The 16,322-nt window shown below is 46.9% G+C and overlaps 1 protein-coding gene across 1 annotated transcript in view; it reads left to right on the top strand.

The window, feature by feature from the left end:
- The window catches only part of ics (ras suppressor protein 1), a 53,781-nt gene that overhangs the window by 23,658 nt on the left and 13,801 nt on the right, over positions 1-16,322 (top strand). The window contains exon 6 of the mRNA XM_050178479.3: positions 3,943-4,025. Coding sequence (XP_050034436.1) covers positions 3,943-4,025 — 83 coding nt within the window. The remainder of the gene's footprint in view (positions 1-3,942; positions 4,026-16,322) is intronic.

The raw sequence follows: 16,322 nt of genomic DNA, 5'->3' as shown, positions 1-16,322 counted from the left end.
CTTGGATTATCTTTCACCATAGGGAGGGCGCTTAATCTAGCTTTTATGGTAGTTCACCTTGTGAAATGGTTAATTGAAATAATTAATTACTTGGTGTCAGCTAATATGAGTCCATGGCGAACCACAATGTAGTGTGGGGCAGCAGTAATAACTACAGAAAGTGGAAGCTCTTGGCAGCGCAAGTATGGGATGCACATCATTAGCTGCGGTCTGTGTGTGGTTGTTAACTATCCAGCTGCATTGTTTCCCACTCTACGAAAAGCAGTGGCATCTATGTATTTATTCTATACTCTTTACAGCATGGATAGGAAAGAGTTCTTACCATCTGACTGCTTGGCGGAGAAGTTGGGATAACTGTACTCACGTATGGCGAGCTCGATGCTAACCTGAAACATCTAAGCTCCTGTCATGAGCATATTTGTGTCAGCCACCAGTATACTTCTCACACACTTGAAATATATGGTGAAATACGTTGGGCTTTTCCGTATGAGGTCGATGGCATGACTCAACACAGTGGTCACTGCGGTTGGAAAGTTAACATGATGTGGTAGGGGTGCGCGAATACCAAATAGTAGATTTAGAATCAAATATGAAATCGAATCATGAAAAAAAAAGCTGTATATTGAATAGAATATTGAATATTAGAAAATTTTTCACGAAATTTAATGCTCTCAAATTTTGCACAAGGAAACACAGTGCTGCACATGCTCAGGAGTCTCCTAGCAATTCATAGCAAGAATGTAGTAAGGTTCCAGTACCTTATGTACATCGAAATCAAAATGTGCAGTACGGTCTACCTTTATTAAAGGTAACATCAAATTAGTATATCAGCACTGATTACAGCTCAATTCTAGTATATGAAAGTCTGGAAAATATGTTTTAGCAGTGTTAAGTTGAGCCTTCGCCATCCATTGTCCAGTGTCACGCAAGGGGCGGGGGGCAAGTTGCAGAGTGCATGTCGGCGGGAGGGTGGAGGAGAGAGGTTAGGAGCAGGTGTTTTGCCAGCGCACGCCCTTTTGCCCCATGGATTCCACTCGGTGCGAGTGGCAGCACCGACGTCGCGCAAATCCCGAGCTTCGAAAGCGAGAAATGCAAGCAAAGCACCAGCGGGGGGAAGCCGCTACTGCTGAGGATGAAGAACAGGAAGCGCGAACCAAGCACCAGTTGAGGCAAGCCAACCCCCAACATTGAAAGTAGGGGGATGAGCAGAGACTTCGATGCCGAGAGGTTTCACCCACAAAGGATGCCGATGGATGGTTCAAGAGAGAATTGCTCGACCATGAGTGTGGCCACAGCTGCAAAGTGTGTGCTAGGCTGTGGTTTGATCACAACCTCATGCAACTGAAGAGTGTGTGCAATCTAGAAACGAAGCTCAAATCTAGCGGATCGACGACGAGACAAAAGACTTTCATGAAAATGGCCCCAAACACGAGTTGAGACGTGAGAAAACGACCACCAGCTTTACTGTTTTGACAGCTTTCACTGTGTTGAACTGGCTTTACTTTTTTTTTTATATAGGTAGTATTTTTGTTGAACGGGATCAAGTGCTTTCTTTTTCCTCTGAAACTAATGAATTAGTGACGTTCCACTGTACTGAATAGCCATTTGTGCCAATCTGTGCGACAGACGAAAGGCTCATGCATCACGTGGCTCAATCACCGTTCTGCGCATAGCCGGCACCAACAGTAAAGAGCAGGCACCGTCCGCACCATTTCATTGTCAGGTTTGGCGTTATTTGCTATCTGTAGAAAATTCTGTTATCTGGAGGGTCACAGCAAGTTCACATGATGCTCACTACCCCCTTTCCCCCGCCATGTTGGGGAGCACTCGCAATGACAAAGTCTGCTACTGTGTCAGCCAGGGGCACTCCTTTTGCACCAAAAATGAACTGAAACACTTGCTTGGGCCGCATAGAGTACAAGGGCTTTGTGGTGCATGTGACCTGTGGCTCTGTGCTGGTCTCCACATTGAACATGTTGAATATTTGAAAAATCGAATAGTACATATTTGATTCGCAAATCAAAGTATTTGAACGTTGACTGTCCGATTTGGTGATATCTGAGTACTCGCACACCCCTAACAATATGTAATCTTCATGCTTCAGTGTTGGTTCCTTGTGCTGTAAAACATTAATACCCAATGGGCACTGCATAGAAAGAATTTGACTCTTGAGGACGTGATTCCTGCAAACCGGGTGGGTGTCTCAAGGAAAATGTATGGAACAAAAAAATTGCTATTATGACCTTGCAGCTTGTGTGCCGTGCTGTTATTACTAACTAAACCTATTTTATTAAAGGGCAAAAACTATGTATGAGTAACGAAATAGTTGCACAGTGTATCTACAAATAATAGAATGCTCGTCAAACAGCAGAACAGCACCTATGCAGTTATGGTCACTTCGTATGTCTCTTGAATGATACAGGCTAAATTGCTGTCTAGACAAACTACAGGGCGAATGTTCCAATAAAGGCATATTCCTGAAACGAATGTTTATAAATGGACATTTGATCTCTGGGGCAGATAGTAGGCTGAGACGTGTGCATGTGTCATACTGGGGGTTCCGTCCACCTCATCGGTAGCAGAAACTCCTGCCCGGTTGAGTTAAAGCACTTCTGTGCATTTCACAGAATCCTTTTCAATGTCACGTCATATGTACCAAGTAGACCGTGCAAGCCCAAAATCAGCCACCACCAACTAACTACCACTGGGCGTATAGCTGTTACACACAACACTGAGCATTCAACCGAGCAAGCATGGCAGGGAAATGAAACGTTAAACCCCATAAGTTGATTTGACTGTATGCAAATGAGTTTTCTAGCATTTTTGGAGCAGTTACAACAAGCCCCACTTCATGGGTTATGCTTAAAGAGAAGCTTGATATCTGAGTACACGTTTTCTCAAGTTTGCAGCCAATTAATATCGCTCACTATCTGTGAACATATTTTACTGCTGAGACCACTAATGGCCTTGGAGATAATCTTTGAACAAAGCTAGACTCTGCATTTCTTGAACTAGCACTGTGCTGCAGTGTAAAATCTGTTTAATGTCATCCTTAAATAAGAAAAAGAAAAACGAGCAGCAGTATTATTTGTTTGTGAGCTCTTGCCTGTAAACAAAGTAATTGTGCACATGCCTATGAGAGAATTGTGTAGGCAAGCATCTCTCAGTGACATAACGATCGATTATAGTGATCCCTGCATCCTGAAATGGCATGCACAACAATGCCAAATTAAAGTGCAAGCACAGCTGTGAGCGGGTGGCAGTAATTAAGGCGAAGTGTGAATACTCAAGGCCACCACAGAGTTAGCTACCATAGAACAAAGTGAAAAAATCTGTTCTGGTTGGAGTTAAGAAGCAGCGGCACTGTAAATAAAATATTTGAATGTGTACAGGAGGTAGTAGCATCTCCAGAGTGACGCTAGGCAGGGCTTCATCCCAAAGAGGTGCATTCTTTGAAACATGCACATCCCTTCGCACATGTACAGCGATTACTCTCAAAGATTAATTTAATTGCTCATACACAGGGACTCTACCATGCACAATAGATTCCCATTAATGTGTGTGACGTGCCATTGGGGCTGTCAGCGACTATGGACTGTGGAGACCAGTAGGAAACTACCCCATGTCTTTCATTCCGTGTGCCTACACTTGTGTGTGTGAGACCAGTGCCAAGAAACAAAAAGAGCATAGTTTGCTCTCGCTCATAACAATGTGCATAAAGGAAGCTGGGGATTACGTGCACTTTATCAGAAGCTTAACAGTGTAAAACTAAACAAAGGTTCATGATACTTTAGGACTTAACAGTGTTTGCCTTTAAAGGGAGTCTTTACTGTACCATCCATTTTGCTATAGCCGCAGTACTGTGCATTTGTCTCACTTTATTTCTTTCCTTCCTGAGCTCATTTCTTGTTTTGATGTGTTAATTTTGTCATTTGCCTGCAGATACACTGCGGGCCTTGTACTTAGGTGACAACGAGTTCGAGAAGCTTCCTCCAGCCATTGGACAACTCAAGAATTTGCAAATTGTAAGTATGTTTTGAGCACAAGCAACTATCTGTAGGTGCTCACCAGTGACCATTGGGAGGATAATGACCATTTGTAATCTATCATTTCAGCAATATGCCATTGTTGAGTTTCCTGTGAAAAGGAAAATTCCATCATAGAAGTTCACCAGGCTTGGGTATGTTCATGATGATGTAAACATAGGTGCGAGAAGCCTAATAAAATGGGTAATACACTTAGAAGAAGTCAGACAGATATGTAAGACAAACCTTGTGGCAGTTGCCCTTGAACACATGAAACACATAAGATTGGTGGTGAATCCACCTAAAATAGAAAGGGTGTGGCTGTAGCTGAATGGGCAAAACTGCCCAAAATAGGGTACAGTGCTGTTCAGTAGATGATCCAAAGACTTGGTTAGTGGGAATTTTGCCTGTGTTGGATTCCGTGCTTTTATATATGGACCACAAAGTCCAGCGGGTAAGGGATACTTGAGAAGAGCTTGAACATACAGTAAACCCTCTTTATAGTGGAGTGAACGGGACAGTGAGCAGTATATTGGATTGGATTGAATAACTTTAATGAAAGGTCCTGCGAGCTACGGGACGCAAGGTCCCATAGAGCGGGCTACTCCCACGTTGGGACCGGGAGTTGTAACTCCCTGGCCGCATCGCGGGCTCGCTGGACGGCCCAGAGCTGCACCGCCAGGTCCGTGCTGCGTAATGCTTCTTGTAACCTGGCGGAGTCTTGATCCTTGTTTGCGTGGGTCCGACCACACGGCCAGAGCAAGTGATGCACGTCTAGTGTGCTATGGTAATTTTCGCAATATGATGTTTTGTATAGGTCAATCATGTAGTGATGTAGTCTGTTCTGCGTGGGGTACGTGTTTGTTTGAAGCATTCTGAACGTGAGGGCTTGAGGCCTGGTGAGCTTATTGTGAGGTGTGCTGTATATTCTGCGGTCTAGATAAAAGTGCTTTGTTATTTCGTTATATGTGGAGGGAGGGTCCCGATTCTCGCTGGGATGGTCACGACCAGAATAGGTGGCGTCGCGGAGGGTTAGGTCTCGCGCGCTCCTGTGAGCCATCTCATTGAGATTGCGAGGGGCGTCCTCGATATCTCCGAGGTGTGCCGGGAACCAGCAGATGGTGTGATGCTGCAGCGGTGAGGATGTACTGATTATTTGTAGAGCTTGGCTTGCAATTGCTCCTTTCTGAAAGGCTTTGACGGCCGAGCGTGAATCGCTGTAGAAGTGGGTGGTGGTTGGGTCTGTGAGCGCGAGTGCAATGGCGACCTGTTCTGCTATTTCGGACTTGTGGGTCTTGACTGTGAGAGCGTTTGTGACTTGACCTTGCTTATTGATCGTGGTGGCAACGAAAGCCTTCCTCGTCGGGTACTGTGCCGCGTCTACGAAACAGGCTAAGATCTTCTTATCACGTATTTCGCGCAGGATGAACGATCCGCGTGCCAGCCTTCTGGGTTGATGGTGCGCGAGGTTCATGTTCCGCGGGAGTGGGCGAACCGTGTAGGAGTTGCGTGTGTCCGTCGGAACGCTTTGATATAGATTCTCCATTACTGTGGTGTCATGACCTAGTTTGGCTAGGATTTCTCTACCTGGTTTGGTTCCAGAGAGTCTTGTCCATTGAGCCCGTTCTTGAGCTTCGGCGATTTCTTCAAGTGGTATTGTGCACCCCCAGTTGCAGCAGGAGCTCCGTCTCGGTGTTCTTGGGGATTCCCAGCGCTAGTTTGACTAGCTTCCTCAGTTGTACATTGAGTTTGTCCTTCACTGCTGCTTTCCATCTGTGCATGGCCGCCTCGTAGGTGAAGTGGCATAGCGCAAAGGCGTGTGTTAGCTTCAGGAGATTTTCTTCCTTAAGGCCGTGTTGTCTGTTTGCTACGCGTCGTATGAGATTCAAGGCATTATTCTACTTTGTCACGATCTTCTCCACTGTCGCGGCGTTAGAGCCGTTGCTCTCAATGAGCATCCCAAGGACTCTGATTTTGCTGACTTGTGGAATGGTTCCTCCGTCTTTTGTTCTAAGAGTAATGGAGTGTGGAGTGAGTAATTTCGTTCTTTGGCTTGGGACCGCTTCTCGATGGTTTGTAGACGAGGAGCTCCGACTTCGCAGGCGAACATTGCAGGCCGGTGGGAGCGAGGTATTCCTCGATCGCGTCGATCGCTTGCTGCAGAGCGCTTTCAATTGATCCCAGGCTACCTCCGGGGACCCAAAGCGTTATGTCGTCTGCGTATATCGTGTATTTGACGTTCTCGATTTGATACAGTTTCTTGCCTAGGCCGGCTAGTGCAAGGTTAAAAAACGTCGGAGAGATGACAGAACCTTGCGGTGTGCCCTTGCCGCCGAGTTTGTATTTCTGGGACTTGATTTCCCCCTAGACGGAGGGTGGCCGTTCTGTCGCTCAAGAACGATTTTGTATAAGCGTAGAGTCTCGTGCCGAGGTCGAGGTTGGAGATCGTGTTGAGTATGTAGTCATGTGATAGGTTATCGAATGCCTTTTCGAGGTCTAGCCCTAGGATTACTCGCGTCTCTCGTGTGTCTGCGTCAATGATCTCATGCTTGAGGAGCTTCATGGCGTCTTGTGTGGATAGTCCGGGTCTAAAGCCGATCATTGCTGCGGGGTAGACATCTTTTTCTTCGAGATGCCTCGAGAGCCTGTTTAGGACCGCGTGCTCGGCTACCTTGCCGACGCAAGACGTCAGCGAGATAGGTCTGAGGTTATTGATGTTGGGCGCCTTGCCAGGCTTTGGGATGAGCACGATGAGGGCCGTTTTCCAGTCTTCGGGTAGTGCTCCGTTCCTCCAGATTTTGTTGATTTCCTCTGTGAGGGTTTCGATTTAGGTTTCGTTGAGGTTTCTAAGTGCCTTGTTAGTTACGCCGTCCGGCCCCTACGCTGACTTGCTGTTTAGGTTCTGAAGCGCCGTGTGTATCTCTTCGGTTGAGAAGTCCCGATCTAGGTCTCGGTTGGCTTTGCTGCGATATGCTTCGGCGGTCGTGCCTCTAGCGTTTTTGGCCAGCGGGAGGTACTTGTCGGCGAGACGGTCAATGAGCTCATTTTCCGTGGTAATTTTGAGTTCCTCGTGCATGATCCTGTTCAGCGTACGATCCCAGTCGGCTGTCCATGCTTTGAACGGGGAGATCTGTCTCTATTTCCTTCGTGGCCTCCTTAATGTTGGCCTTTAATTGCGACGTCCATTGTTCAATTGATTTGTTGCCTGTTCGGCGTTCGTGTCTGAACTCGCGGAACTTGTCCCAGTCGACGTACGTCATTTTTCTGGGTTCTCTGGATGGGGTGTCAATCGCTGTCTCAACAATGTGATGATCGCTGCCCAGATCCTCGAAGGGGTTGTTCCACTGATAGTTTGGAATGTTGCGGACGAAAGTGAGATCTGGCGTTGTGTCGCGGTTGACCGAGTTACCCGTTCTTGTAGGGTATTCGGCGTTCGTGATGAGCGTTAGGTCAAGTTCATCGGCGTCGTTTAGTAAGTACTTGCCCTTGGCTCTGCTGGCGACGTATCCCCAGGCCGTGTTAGGAGCGTTGAAGTCCCCGGCCACGATCATGGGGTTGTCGCCGGCACGGTTGCGGGCGAGCTGGAGTATTTGCCTAAATTTTCGTGCTCTGTGCTTGGGGCTGCTGTAAACGTTTAGGATGAATATGCTCTTGGCGTCCTTGGCTCTAGGGAAGACTTCCGTGAGAATGAATTCGCAATTGCTGCGGTCGTGATTAATTTTGTGTGTCGTGTGGGCTAGCTTGTTGCTGACCAACGTGGCGATACCTCTACATTTGTGTTGCGGTGTCATTGCGGTCACGTCATAGCCGGATAGCGAGGGTGTAGCGGTATTTGTCTCTTGTAGGAGAATGACTTGAGGTTTGTCTTTTTTGGCTCGAATGTATTGTTGCAGGGGGGCCTTTTTGCAGACGTAGCCCCTACAATTCCATTGCCAAAGGCTAAACGTTTCAGTTTGCACAGCCATCTTTGTTGTTGGCGTGGGGTGGCCTTTGTGAGGCCACGTTGTTGCTTTGTCTATCGAGCGACAATGCCCGAGTAGACTGTGACGTCACAGACGGGTGGTCTGCCATTTCTAGCGCGTTGAGCCTTGCCCCATGGATGTTGATCGTCTCCATCATGTGATTGATTTGTAACGTTATCCTGTCGTAACCTTCCTTGAGGGTCCCTACAGTCGTCGCAAGTTTGTCTTGCCCTTCCTTCAGTGATGCGATGGTACTTGCAAGCCCGCCGAGCAGTTCCTTGATTTCCTTAATGTCACTGTCCGTGCTCGATGGATGTGTGTTTGTCACGGCTTTTGTCTTATGCGGATTGCGCGTAGATTCCGCGACCGGTACTTCTACTACCATGGGTTCTGATGCGGCTTCCGTTTGATTAGAGTCGGAGGGTGGTGGCGTGTTGAGTTGGCTGATTTCCTCGACGAGTTGTGATTGTTTGCCTTAACTCTTTGTTTTCGTGTTCTAGTCTTTTAATTGTATTTGCTATTTTTACTTACTCTGGCCGTGCCATCGGACTCACCTGGCTGGCAGCCTGCTGTTGGTGCTGCTGTTCTTGTCGCTCCTGTTGTTGGTGCTGCTGAACTCGTTGGGCCCACGTCAACCGATCATCACCGCCAACTCGTGGGCTGGGGGCGAATCGTATCCTTGACGAGGATCTCTGGCTCGGGTTCCTGGAGCGTTCTCGCGATCGGGACGACAGGCGACCGCGGTTCCTCGATCTCGAGCGGCCCCGCTCGCTGGACAAGCGAGCATCTGCGTTGGCGGCCACGTTGTCGTTGATGGTGCTACACTCGGCGTTCTTGAGCAGCGGGAAGTCGTGCTGACTCAGGGCGATTGGTCCTGATCTCGTGGTGCTTTTGCTTGCGTTTGCTGCGATTCTCCTTTCAACTCATCTTCTTCGGACGACGTAGGGGAGTTAGAAGCGGTTCGTGCATTCCTTGCTTGCCGTGACGTGATTTCCCTCGCAGAGCGCACACTTGATCGAGGTGCACACATGATCTGCGTTAGGGTTAGCTAGTCCACAGCCTTTGCAAATTGCGTCGTCGGGCGAGGGGCATACGTCCGCACGATAGCAGAGTCTGCCGCACACATGGCACATGGCGATCTGCTTGCAGTAAAGAGAACACTTGCTCAGGGCATTGTCGTATCTGACATAGTTCGGGACTCGAAAGCCGTCGAAGGCGATGATGACCGTGCCAGTTTCCTTGATTCTCTTTGCCGCCAGAGTGAGCGGGTTGCGTGGGTTGACGATTTTGTGGTTTATGGAGTCCTGCGTCTCATCTAGGTGAACCCCTCCTATAACACCTTTGCACGTTTTGTGCGGCGCCGTCCTATATGCAGTGGTTTCAAACGTTTGCTCTCCTATGGAAATGCTGCGGATCCTGAGGTATTCTGCTGCGTTCGCTTCGGACGGTGTGCTGACCACCATGATGTTCTGCTTCAAATTGGGGCATATCGTGTCCTCGCTTCGCTCGTTAGGTTCGATGCAAGCAGCCATGCAAATTGCTTTGGTGACCGTAAGTTGGCCTACCTTGGCTATGTTGATACCGCCACGTATGCGAATCACGATCTTGATTTCATCTTGGGGCAGCGCAGGCATTCTGCTTGCTTTGATCAAGGAGTTTCTCGCTGTTGAGACGGTTGCGTTCGTATTTCTTCCCTTTCGCTGGTGGTTAACGAGGTTGGGCTGGCTTAACGCAGTCTTGATTACTGACGGGCGCGGCGCCACGATAGTCCACCCAGCGTTTGCGGTGAAGTCTTCCGGGCTCATGTCCTGGCCATTGATTTCGTATGCCATCGCTGTAGGGTCGTTCTTGGGTGGAAGGCTGATTTGTTGTGATCGCTGGAGGCCCCCACCGCCGGGGTGGGCGCAGGGAGGTCTGGGGTCGACGGCGGCTTGGTCGGAGTCGAGACGGGCGTTAATGGCGGCGGCCGTGCTCGCCGTTAGGCTTAGAGCCCGAGGCGGGGCGGTGAGAGATGAAATCATTCGTAAAAAAGTACAGAGGTCACGCACTTGCCGAAATGTGGTCTCCTTAGGTAGAAAAGTACTTCAAGAATCCGATTCCGGGCAGAAAAGCACAAAACTGGGCAAAAGGCACATTTAAATTGGCGAGAAAGTGGGAGCTGGCGCGGACGCGTCCGCAGCAAGCACATGCTTCTTCTTCTTCTCTGAGCAGTATATAAGATATATTCGATAAAAGTGGATGCACCATAAAAGCTGTAATGAAATGTCCCAGCTGTTGTGCGACAGTGCAGAAGTAAAGAAAAAGATGCCCAAGCTATCCCACTTCACTGATGGCCGTCCTTTATTTCTGGCTGAGAAAAATGGGAGGACGCTTAAGCTTCACCTTCAAGAGTGGAACGCGATAGCGTTATCGCACCCCGTTCGCACTGCCCACTCATTCGCTCGGCATGCTCTTGACGAGACGAAGGGCAGAAGCAGGCGAGTGGTGCGCCACCTGTCGGGGCAGCGCCGTACATTGTGAGGAGGGGGTCTTCTGTGTTTGCCGCAAGATGGCTCTGCGTGTGTGCCAAGCACAGAAATGTAGTGGAAACGTACTTTGATACTCATTTAACTGTGACTTCTGTAATTTACATGCTCATAATTACCGATGTACACCGCAGTATAACTTTCTACGGCACGTTTCTAAGGCGACATCGCATTCACTAGATGCGCTGTTGTCCCGCTTTGAACCATCGAACTCATGGCTGAGTGGTAGTGTCTCTGTCTCACACTCTGGAGACCCTGGTTCGATTCCCACCCAGCCCATCTTGCAAGTTGTTTTTATTTATGAATTGCCTTCCGGGATTTTTCGCTCATGGCCAACGCCGCCGACGCCAACAGCACCACCTTTTCTGTGACACGAGCTCCTTAACGCTGTCACGTTAAAAAGGAGGTCAGCTTAGTCTGCTGCAAGTTTCTACCAGGGACAAGCAACGCCACTTCAAGCTTATTCAAACATTGTCTGAATCCACAGCCACTACCACTGCATTCAATTCTGTTGCGAAGCAGACACAGGCACTCCTGCATCTATGCCGAGGTTCTTCAGCTGTTGCCAGTTATTCATCATAACCTATTACTGCATCTGTGATCACCATTTGGGGGAGAAAGTGTGGCAGCAAATGTAACCTATTACTGCATCTGTGATCACCATTTGGGGGAGAAAGTGTGGCAGCAAATGTGAACAAACGAAAGTCATCTTCGGGGTTCTCCTCAACAGCACACACACATGCTGCATACCAGAGACTCGCCAAAGCTGCCGAAGCTGAACAGGCCTCAAGTCTAAAGTCAATACTGCGCACCGTGCACCTGTACCATAGAATAACCCACATTGGTGCAATGATTACCCTGGAACATGGGCAACAATAAAAGCAAGACACTTGCCAAAGCTGCCAAGGTTGGGCAGGCCTAAAGTCCCTATATTGCGCGCCGTGCACCAAAGCCGTGAGCCAGTGCTCTAGTGCCATTGGAATGTTGGTTCTCCATGTCAGGTTTGAAGAAAAGGCACCAGAAAGGCTCTGGCTAGTGAGCGACCACCACTGCCACCATTTTAATTATCTCGCAATGTCAAATCAGCTGCTCTCGTATATCGATTCGCTGGCAGCCGTAGCCACTGTGCCAATGCTAGCGCTAGCTGCTTTGACGTTCGCTGCCAAACTTCCTGCTGTTCTGTGCCGTATTTTTTATTGAAAGAGTTTGCCGCTATCAGCAATGGCACCAAATTTGTCATCCTTGTGAATGGCTTCGAAGCGTGAAGGCTACGGTAAGGGTCAAGCTGGCTCCCAAAGCAGCTTTGCGGCAATACAGCAGTGTTGCATGGTGAAGCATACCAAAAATGAAAGGGGTCACTGTCATGGGACACCGTATGTGTTCTTTAACCCTTTCAGGGTCAATGACACAAATATATGGAGCCGTGAACAAGTCCAAAATGGTCGATGCCATATATTTACAGAGCCATCTGTACATCTAAAAAATGCACCATTTCCTCATTTTTTTATTTTCTGGCATGTGCTGCCACTATGCGGGTATAAGGCAATTTTTTTCTCGCACCTCCCTCTCTCTCAGTTTTCGTTGCATGGTTTGTTTTAGAGCTAGTATGTTTGCTCCAAACATTTCCAAAGTAGTGCTTTAGATTTTCATTTCCGGAACTTTGTGGGTTTTATGTTGTTATAAACATTTGATGCCAAAGGTGCATTGACTTTAGAAAAGTCGTGCTTAGATTTTCATTTCCGGAACTTTGTCGGTTTAATGTTATAAACATTTGATGCCAAAGGTGCATTGACTTTTCTAAAGTTGTATTGTATACAGACAGGTATGCAGAAATGACGACGTATCAAGGCGATTCTAGTACATAAGGTGTCTACACCCTTTGCTGGGACCAGGTTTCAGCTACGTTATACTTGGGAAACAGGGGCGTAGCAGGGGGCGGGGGCTTATGGGGCTTCAAACGCCCCCGAAATTTTTTCGGGCCGTCCATCCACCGCCGACCGAAGTTGACTGAAATATTGTCTGTATACTACCGCTTGTGCATTGGCACGTGCGTGGGTGGGCGGCGGTTAGGTTGAGCTTTGTTTCGCAGGCGGTTTCGGCCTCTTGCGCTCGCAAAACTGATCGCTCTGTTTTTACTAATCGCTCAAAGGGAGACAGCCTGTGACTCGCTCATTTGTTGCTCACAGGAGTGCACATACAAAGGATGCCGTCGTGCATGCACTTCCTTCTTTTTTTTTTTTTTTTTTTGAGACTTGCGAGCGCTAATCGCCTCTGGTTGGCGATAAGATGAAGATTAGTGGAAGTTTGTCACACGTTTTGGTTTTTTGACAGGCACATAACCAGTGACCAGTGATATACAGTGACTTTTCTTAGGTACGTAGATTTATTGGACACTTATACATATATTTAAATATCTTGTTACGAGGTTTTGTGTGTACGTACGGCGAACTTTGTTTCCGGTGACACTTTTCTACCCTTTATCAAGCTGTATCTTTGCATTTGTATATTCCATTGTATCTTAGCATTTCTAATGTACTAGGGTGAGTCAAATGAAAGTGAGCCAACCCACCCCGTGCAATAATGGTTCAGTTCATTATCTGTGAGCCATGCGTGCAGCACACAGGCATCTCTTATTTACACAAGTTACATGCCAGTATGAGGATAAATGTTCTTTAATGCTCTTATACACTGGATTGAACATGGTTGCTTGACATAATGGACGCTCCAAAAGTTGAACAGTCTGGTGTCGTGAGGCTGTTGACAGCTGAAGGTGTTCCCCAAAACAAAATTATTCGCCGTGTGGCTGCCGTATAGATGAACATTGCATTTCATTGGCCACTGCGAAGTGTTCGAGTAAATGGTTCAAAGAAGGACGTGAAAGTTGCAAACATGATCCAAGACTGGGCCAAAGCCACCGTGCAATCACCCCCAACACAATTGAAAAGGTTTATGAGCTGATTAGACAATGGAGGATAAGCATCGATGAACTGGCAGAGCGAGTGAACATCAGTCACGATTCAGTTCACACCATAATTCATGAACATCTTGGTTATCGGCTCTTGTGTGTGCAATAGATGCCCAAGATTTTGAACCACCGCTAGACGATGGAAATGTTCGGTGCTGCCTTGACTCATCTGATCCGGTATGTGGTGCCACTGCTGCGAGCCTGAAACACGACGACAAAGCTTAGAGTGGAAACATTTGAATTCAGCACCCCTAAAGAATGCAAAGGCCGTCATTTCCACTGGAAAGGTGGTGTTGACTTTTTTTGATCGTCAGGGGCCATTACTGATAGAATTTGCTAAACCTGGAGAGACTATACTTTGTTTTTGATATTGTGAAATGGCGGATCGACCACGTGTCGCAATCAAGAACAAACAATGTGGAAAACTGACGAATGGGGTCATCTTGCTCCATGACAATGCCCATCCCCATGTCGCTGATGTGGTTAATACAAAACTGGCAAAGTTTATGTGGGAAACGCTGCAAGACCTGTCGCCTTGCGACTTCCACAATTAGGGGCAATTGAAAAAATGCTCAAGGGAACCAGATTCGTGTGAGGCGATGACGTGAAAGAGTCAGTTGCAGACTTTTTGAAGCAGCAATCCAAGGAGTTTTTTGAGACGAATCGCGTGACTCGTTAGTCAGTGGAACAAATGTCTAAATGCTCGTGGAGACTACTTTTAAATAAAGTACCCCGTTTGTCATACATTCGCATTGGCTCACTTTCATTTGACTCGCCCTCGTATACTTTGCAGAACTCCTGCTTTTTATATGTGCTCTCTGTAGCGACTATAATTTCGGTGCAATTACTCGCAATACACGACCGGTGAGAGCTGCTCCTGCGCAATACATTGGAACAAATGACTGCATCATTGAGATCTTTTCCTTGCCATTGCACATGTATAAAAATGTAAACAAGGTTCTTGAACCACAAAGTTTCATTAACAAGTCTGTCCTCAACTTGTTCATTTCATGGTCCTTACATTTTTCATGTCAGCAGCATGCACTGTTTTGCTGATTTCGAACTGATATAGTTCTGAAGTTTGTATGATATTTTGTTTACTTATTAAATAGACAAAAAACATGGAAACATTGATATCAGTTCTATCAGGCTCAATTTTTGGGACATATGAGTACATTCTGTTATGAAAAAATACATATTTTACTTGTCTCAACAGTGCGTAGCGTTCAAGAATTCGTTGCAGCATCTTTGGCTATGGCAATGCAGTTATTATTCATGTATTTGATCCCTTGACATGTTCTGTAAGGAGGAGGCCGAGCTGCAACGTGAGCTTCGCCGCCCCCTCAAATGAAATTTCTGGCTACACCACTGCTGGGAAAACATATGACTGAGCAATATATGAGCAGGGTTCTACTGTAATGAAACAAGTGAACGTCGCATTTACGCATGCACGTAGTGTTGTGTTAGGTGAAGAAAATAAGTGCAGCACTACAGCACCACACGTTGTTCTAAAGTGATGCAAACATAATCAGACTGGCCAAATAATAAACTGAGAGAACAAGTTCACGTGTTGGCTGCCTAAGGTAAGCTGTTCTTATTAGTGACTGGTAGTGATTAAGCAGAAGTTATGTGCTTTGTGGTTGCTCATGAACTGGTGTTCCTGTACAGCAACTGCAGCTTTTCTGCAGCAGAATCGTTAGGAACGTTCCTCCTTTCCAACATTTTCTCTCCCTTGTGACTCCAGTAAGTGTTGTCATCACTTCTACAGTAGGAACACATTGATAAGATCCCATTTCCTATGATTTCCAGTGCCAACATTTGCACTTGAGAACACAAAAAATGACCCAATACAGCTAGCTTATTTTTTTACCTGTTGATACGTTCCCGGAACACACAATCTTTCAGCATCAATGTTCAGCGCATTGCCAAATTTTATTGTGCGGTACTTTTTCCTGCTACTTGATCCCACGTAAACACGAAAAGGCACGACGCACACGTGATCAAAAGCAGTAGGTGCGTGCCACGACAGCTTGCCCACAATACTCACCTGCCTGTGTCGTGTGAAAATGCCAGCATGCACGCATTCCCATTCCTGTACCAGCAAATCTTCTGAATCTTCGCACGTTGCCATTACAGCAATAACCGCCAGCCCTGTGGCGATAAACATCTTCACCTGTCTGTGAAGATGGAGTAGTGTTTTTGGGGAAGTTGTAAGTGTAGTTTGCGCTTTTAATAGGCAATAACCCAAACACGTTGCCGTTCCTTGATGGAGGCGGTGCAAAGTAAGCACTGTATTTTGCTCTGACAGCGTTGTATTCCTGCATCGCCATCCAATTCGATTTCTTTTCGGTTTCTCGATCAACAAGTCTCTTGGCTCATTGCATATGGAAATTCACTGGAACGTGATGCCGCCAGAAGATGCACTTTGTCGTTTTCCTATTGTGTAGTGTTTAAAAATGCGCATTCCTCACACCTTTTCTTGTTCACATAGGTTCCAGCAGCCAGAAACATATCATGTGATCACAGTTTAGCAATGTACTGAACGTTGCTGAACGTTGCTGGGCTCACTCACCGCTGATGCAAAGGTTGTGTGCTCTTGTGAAACTGAGTTGTGGGGCTTTGGGTAAATACATAAAAGAAAAAAACCTTCAATGCGAACATAGCTCTCATAAACTTGTGAATTCTAGATGTGACATATGTACAGTAAAATAAATATTTAGTCAAATCTTATTAAACATTCCGGGTTAATATGGAGATTGTGAAAATAGTCAACAGGCAACGATGCAACTAGACTCCGTTGTAGACATGGCATTCATAACATTGTCAACAGAGTTGTGCATGTTAG

The sequence above is a fragment of the Dermacentor andersoni genome, chromosome 5 (assembly GCF_023375885.2).
Source record: "Dermacentor andersoni chromosome 5, qqDerAnde1_hic_scaffold, whole genome shotgun sequence".
Taxonomy (NCBI): Eukaryota; Metazoa; Arthropoda; class Arachnida; order Ixodida; family Ixodidae; genus Dermacentor; species Dermacentor andersoni.
This window is presented reverse-complemented; position numbering and strand designations above follow the sequence as displayed.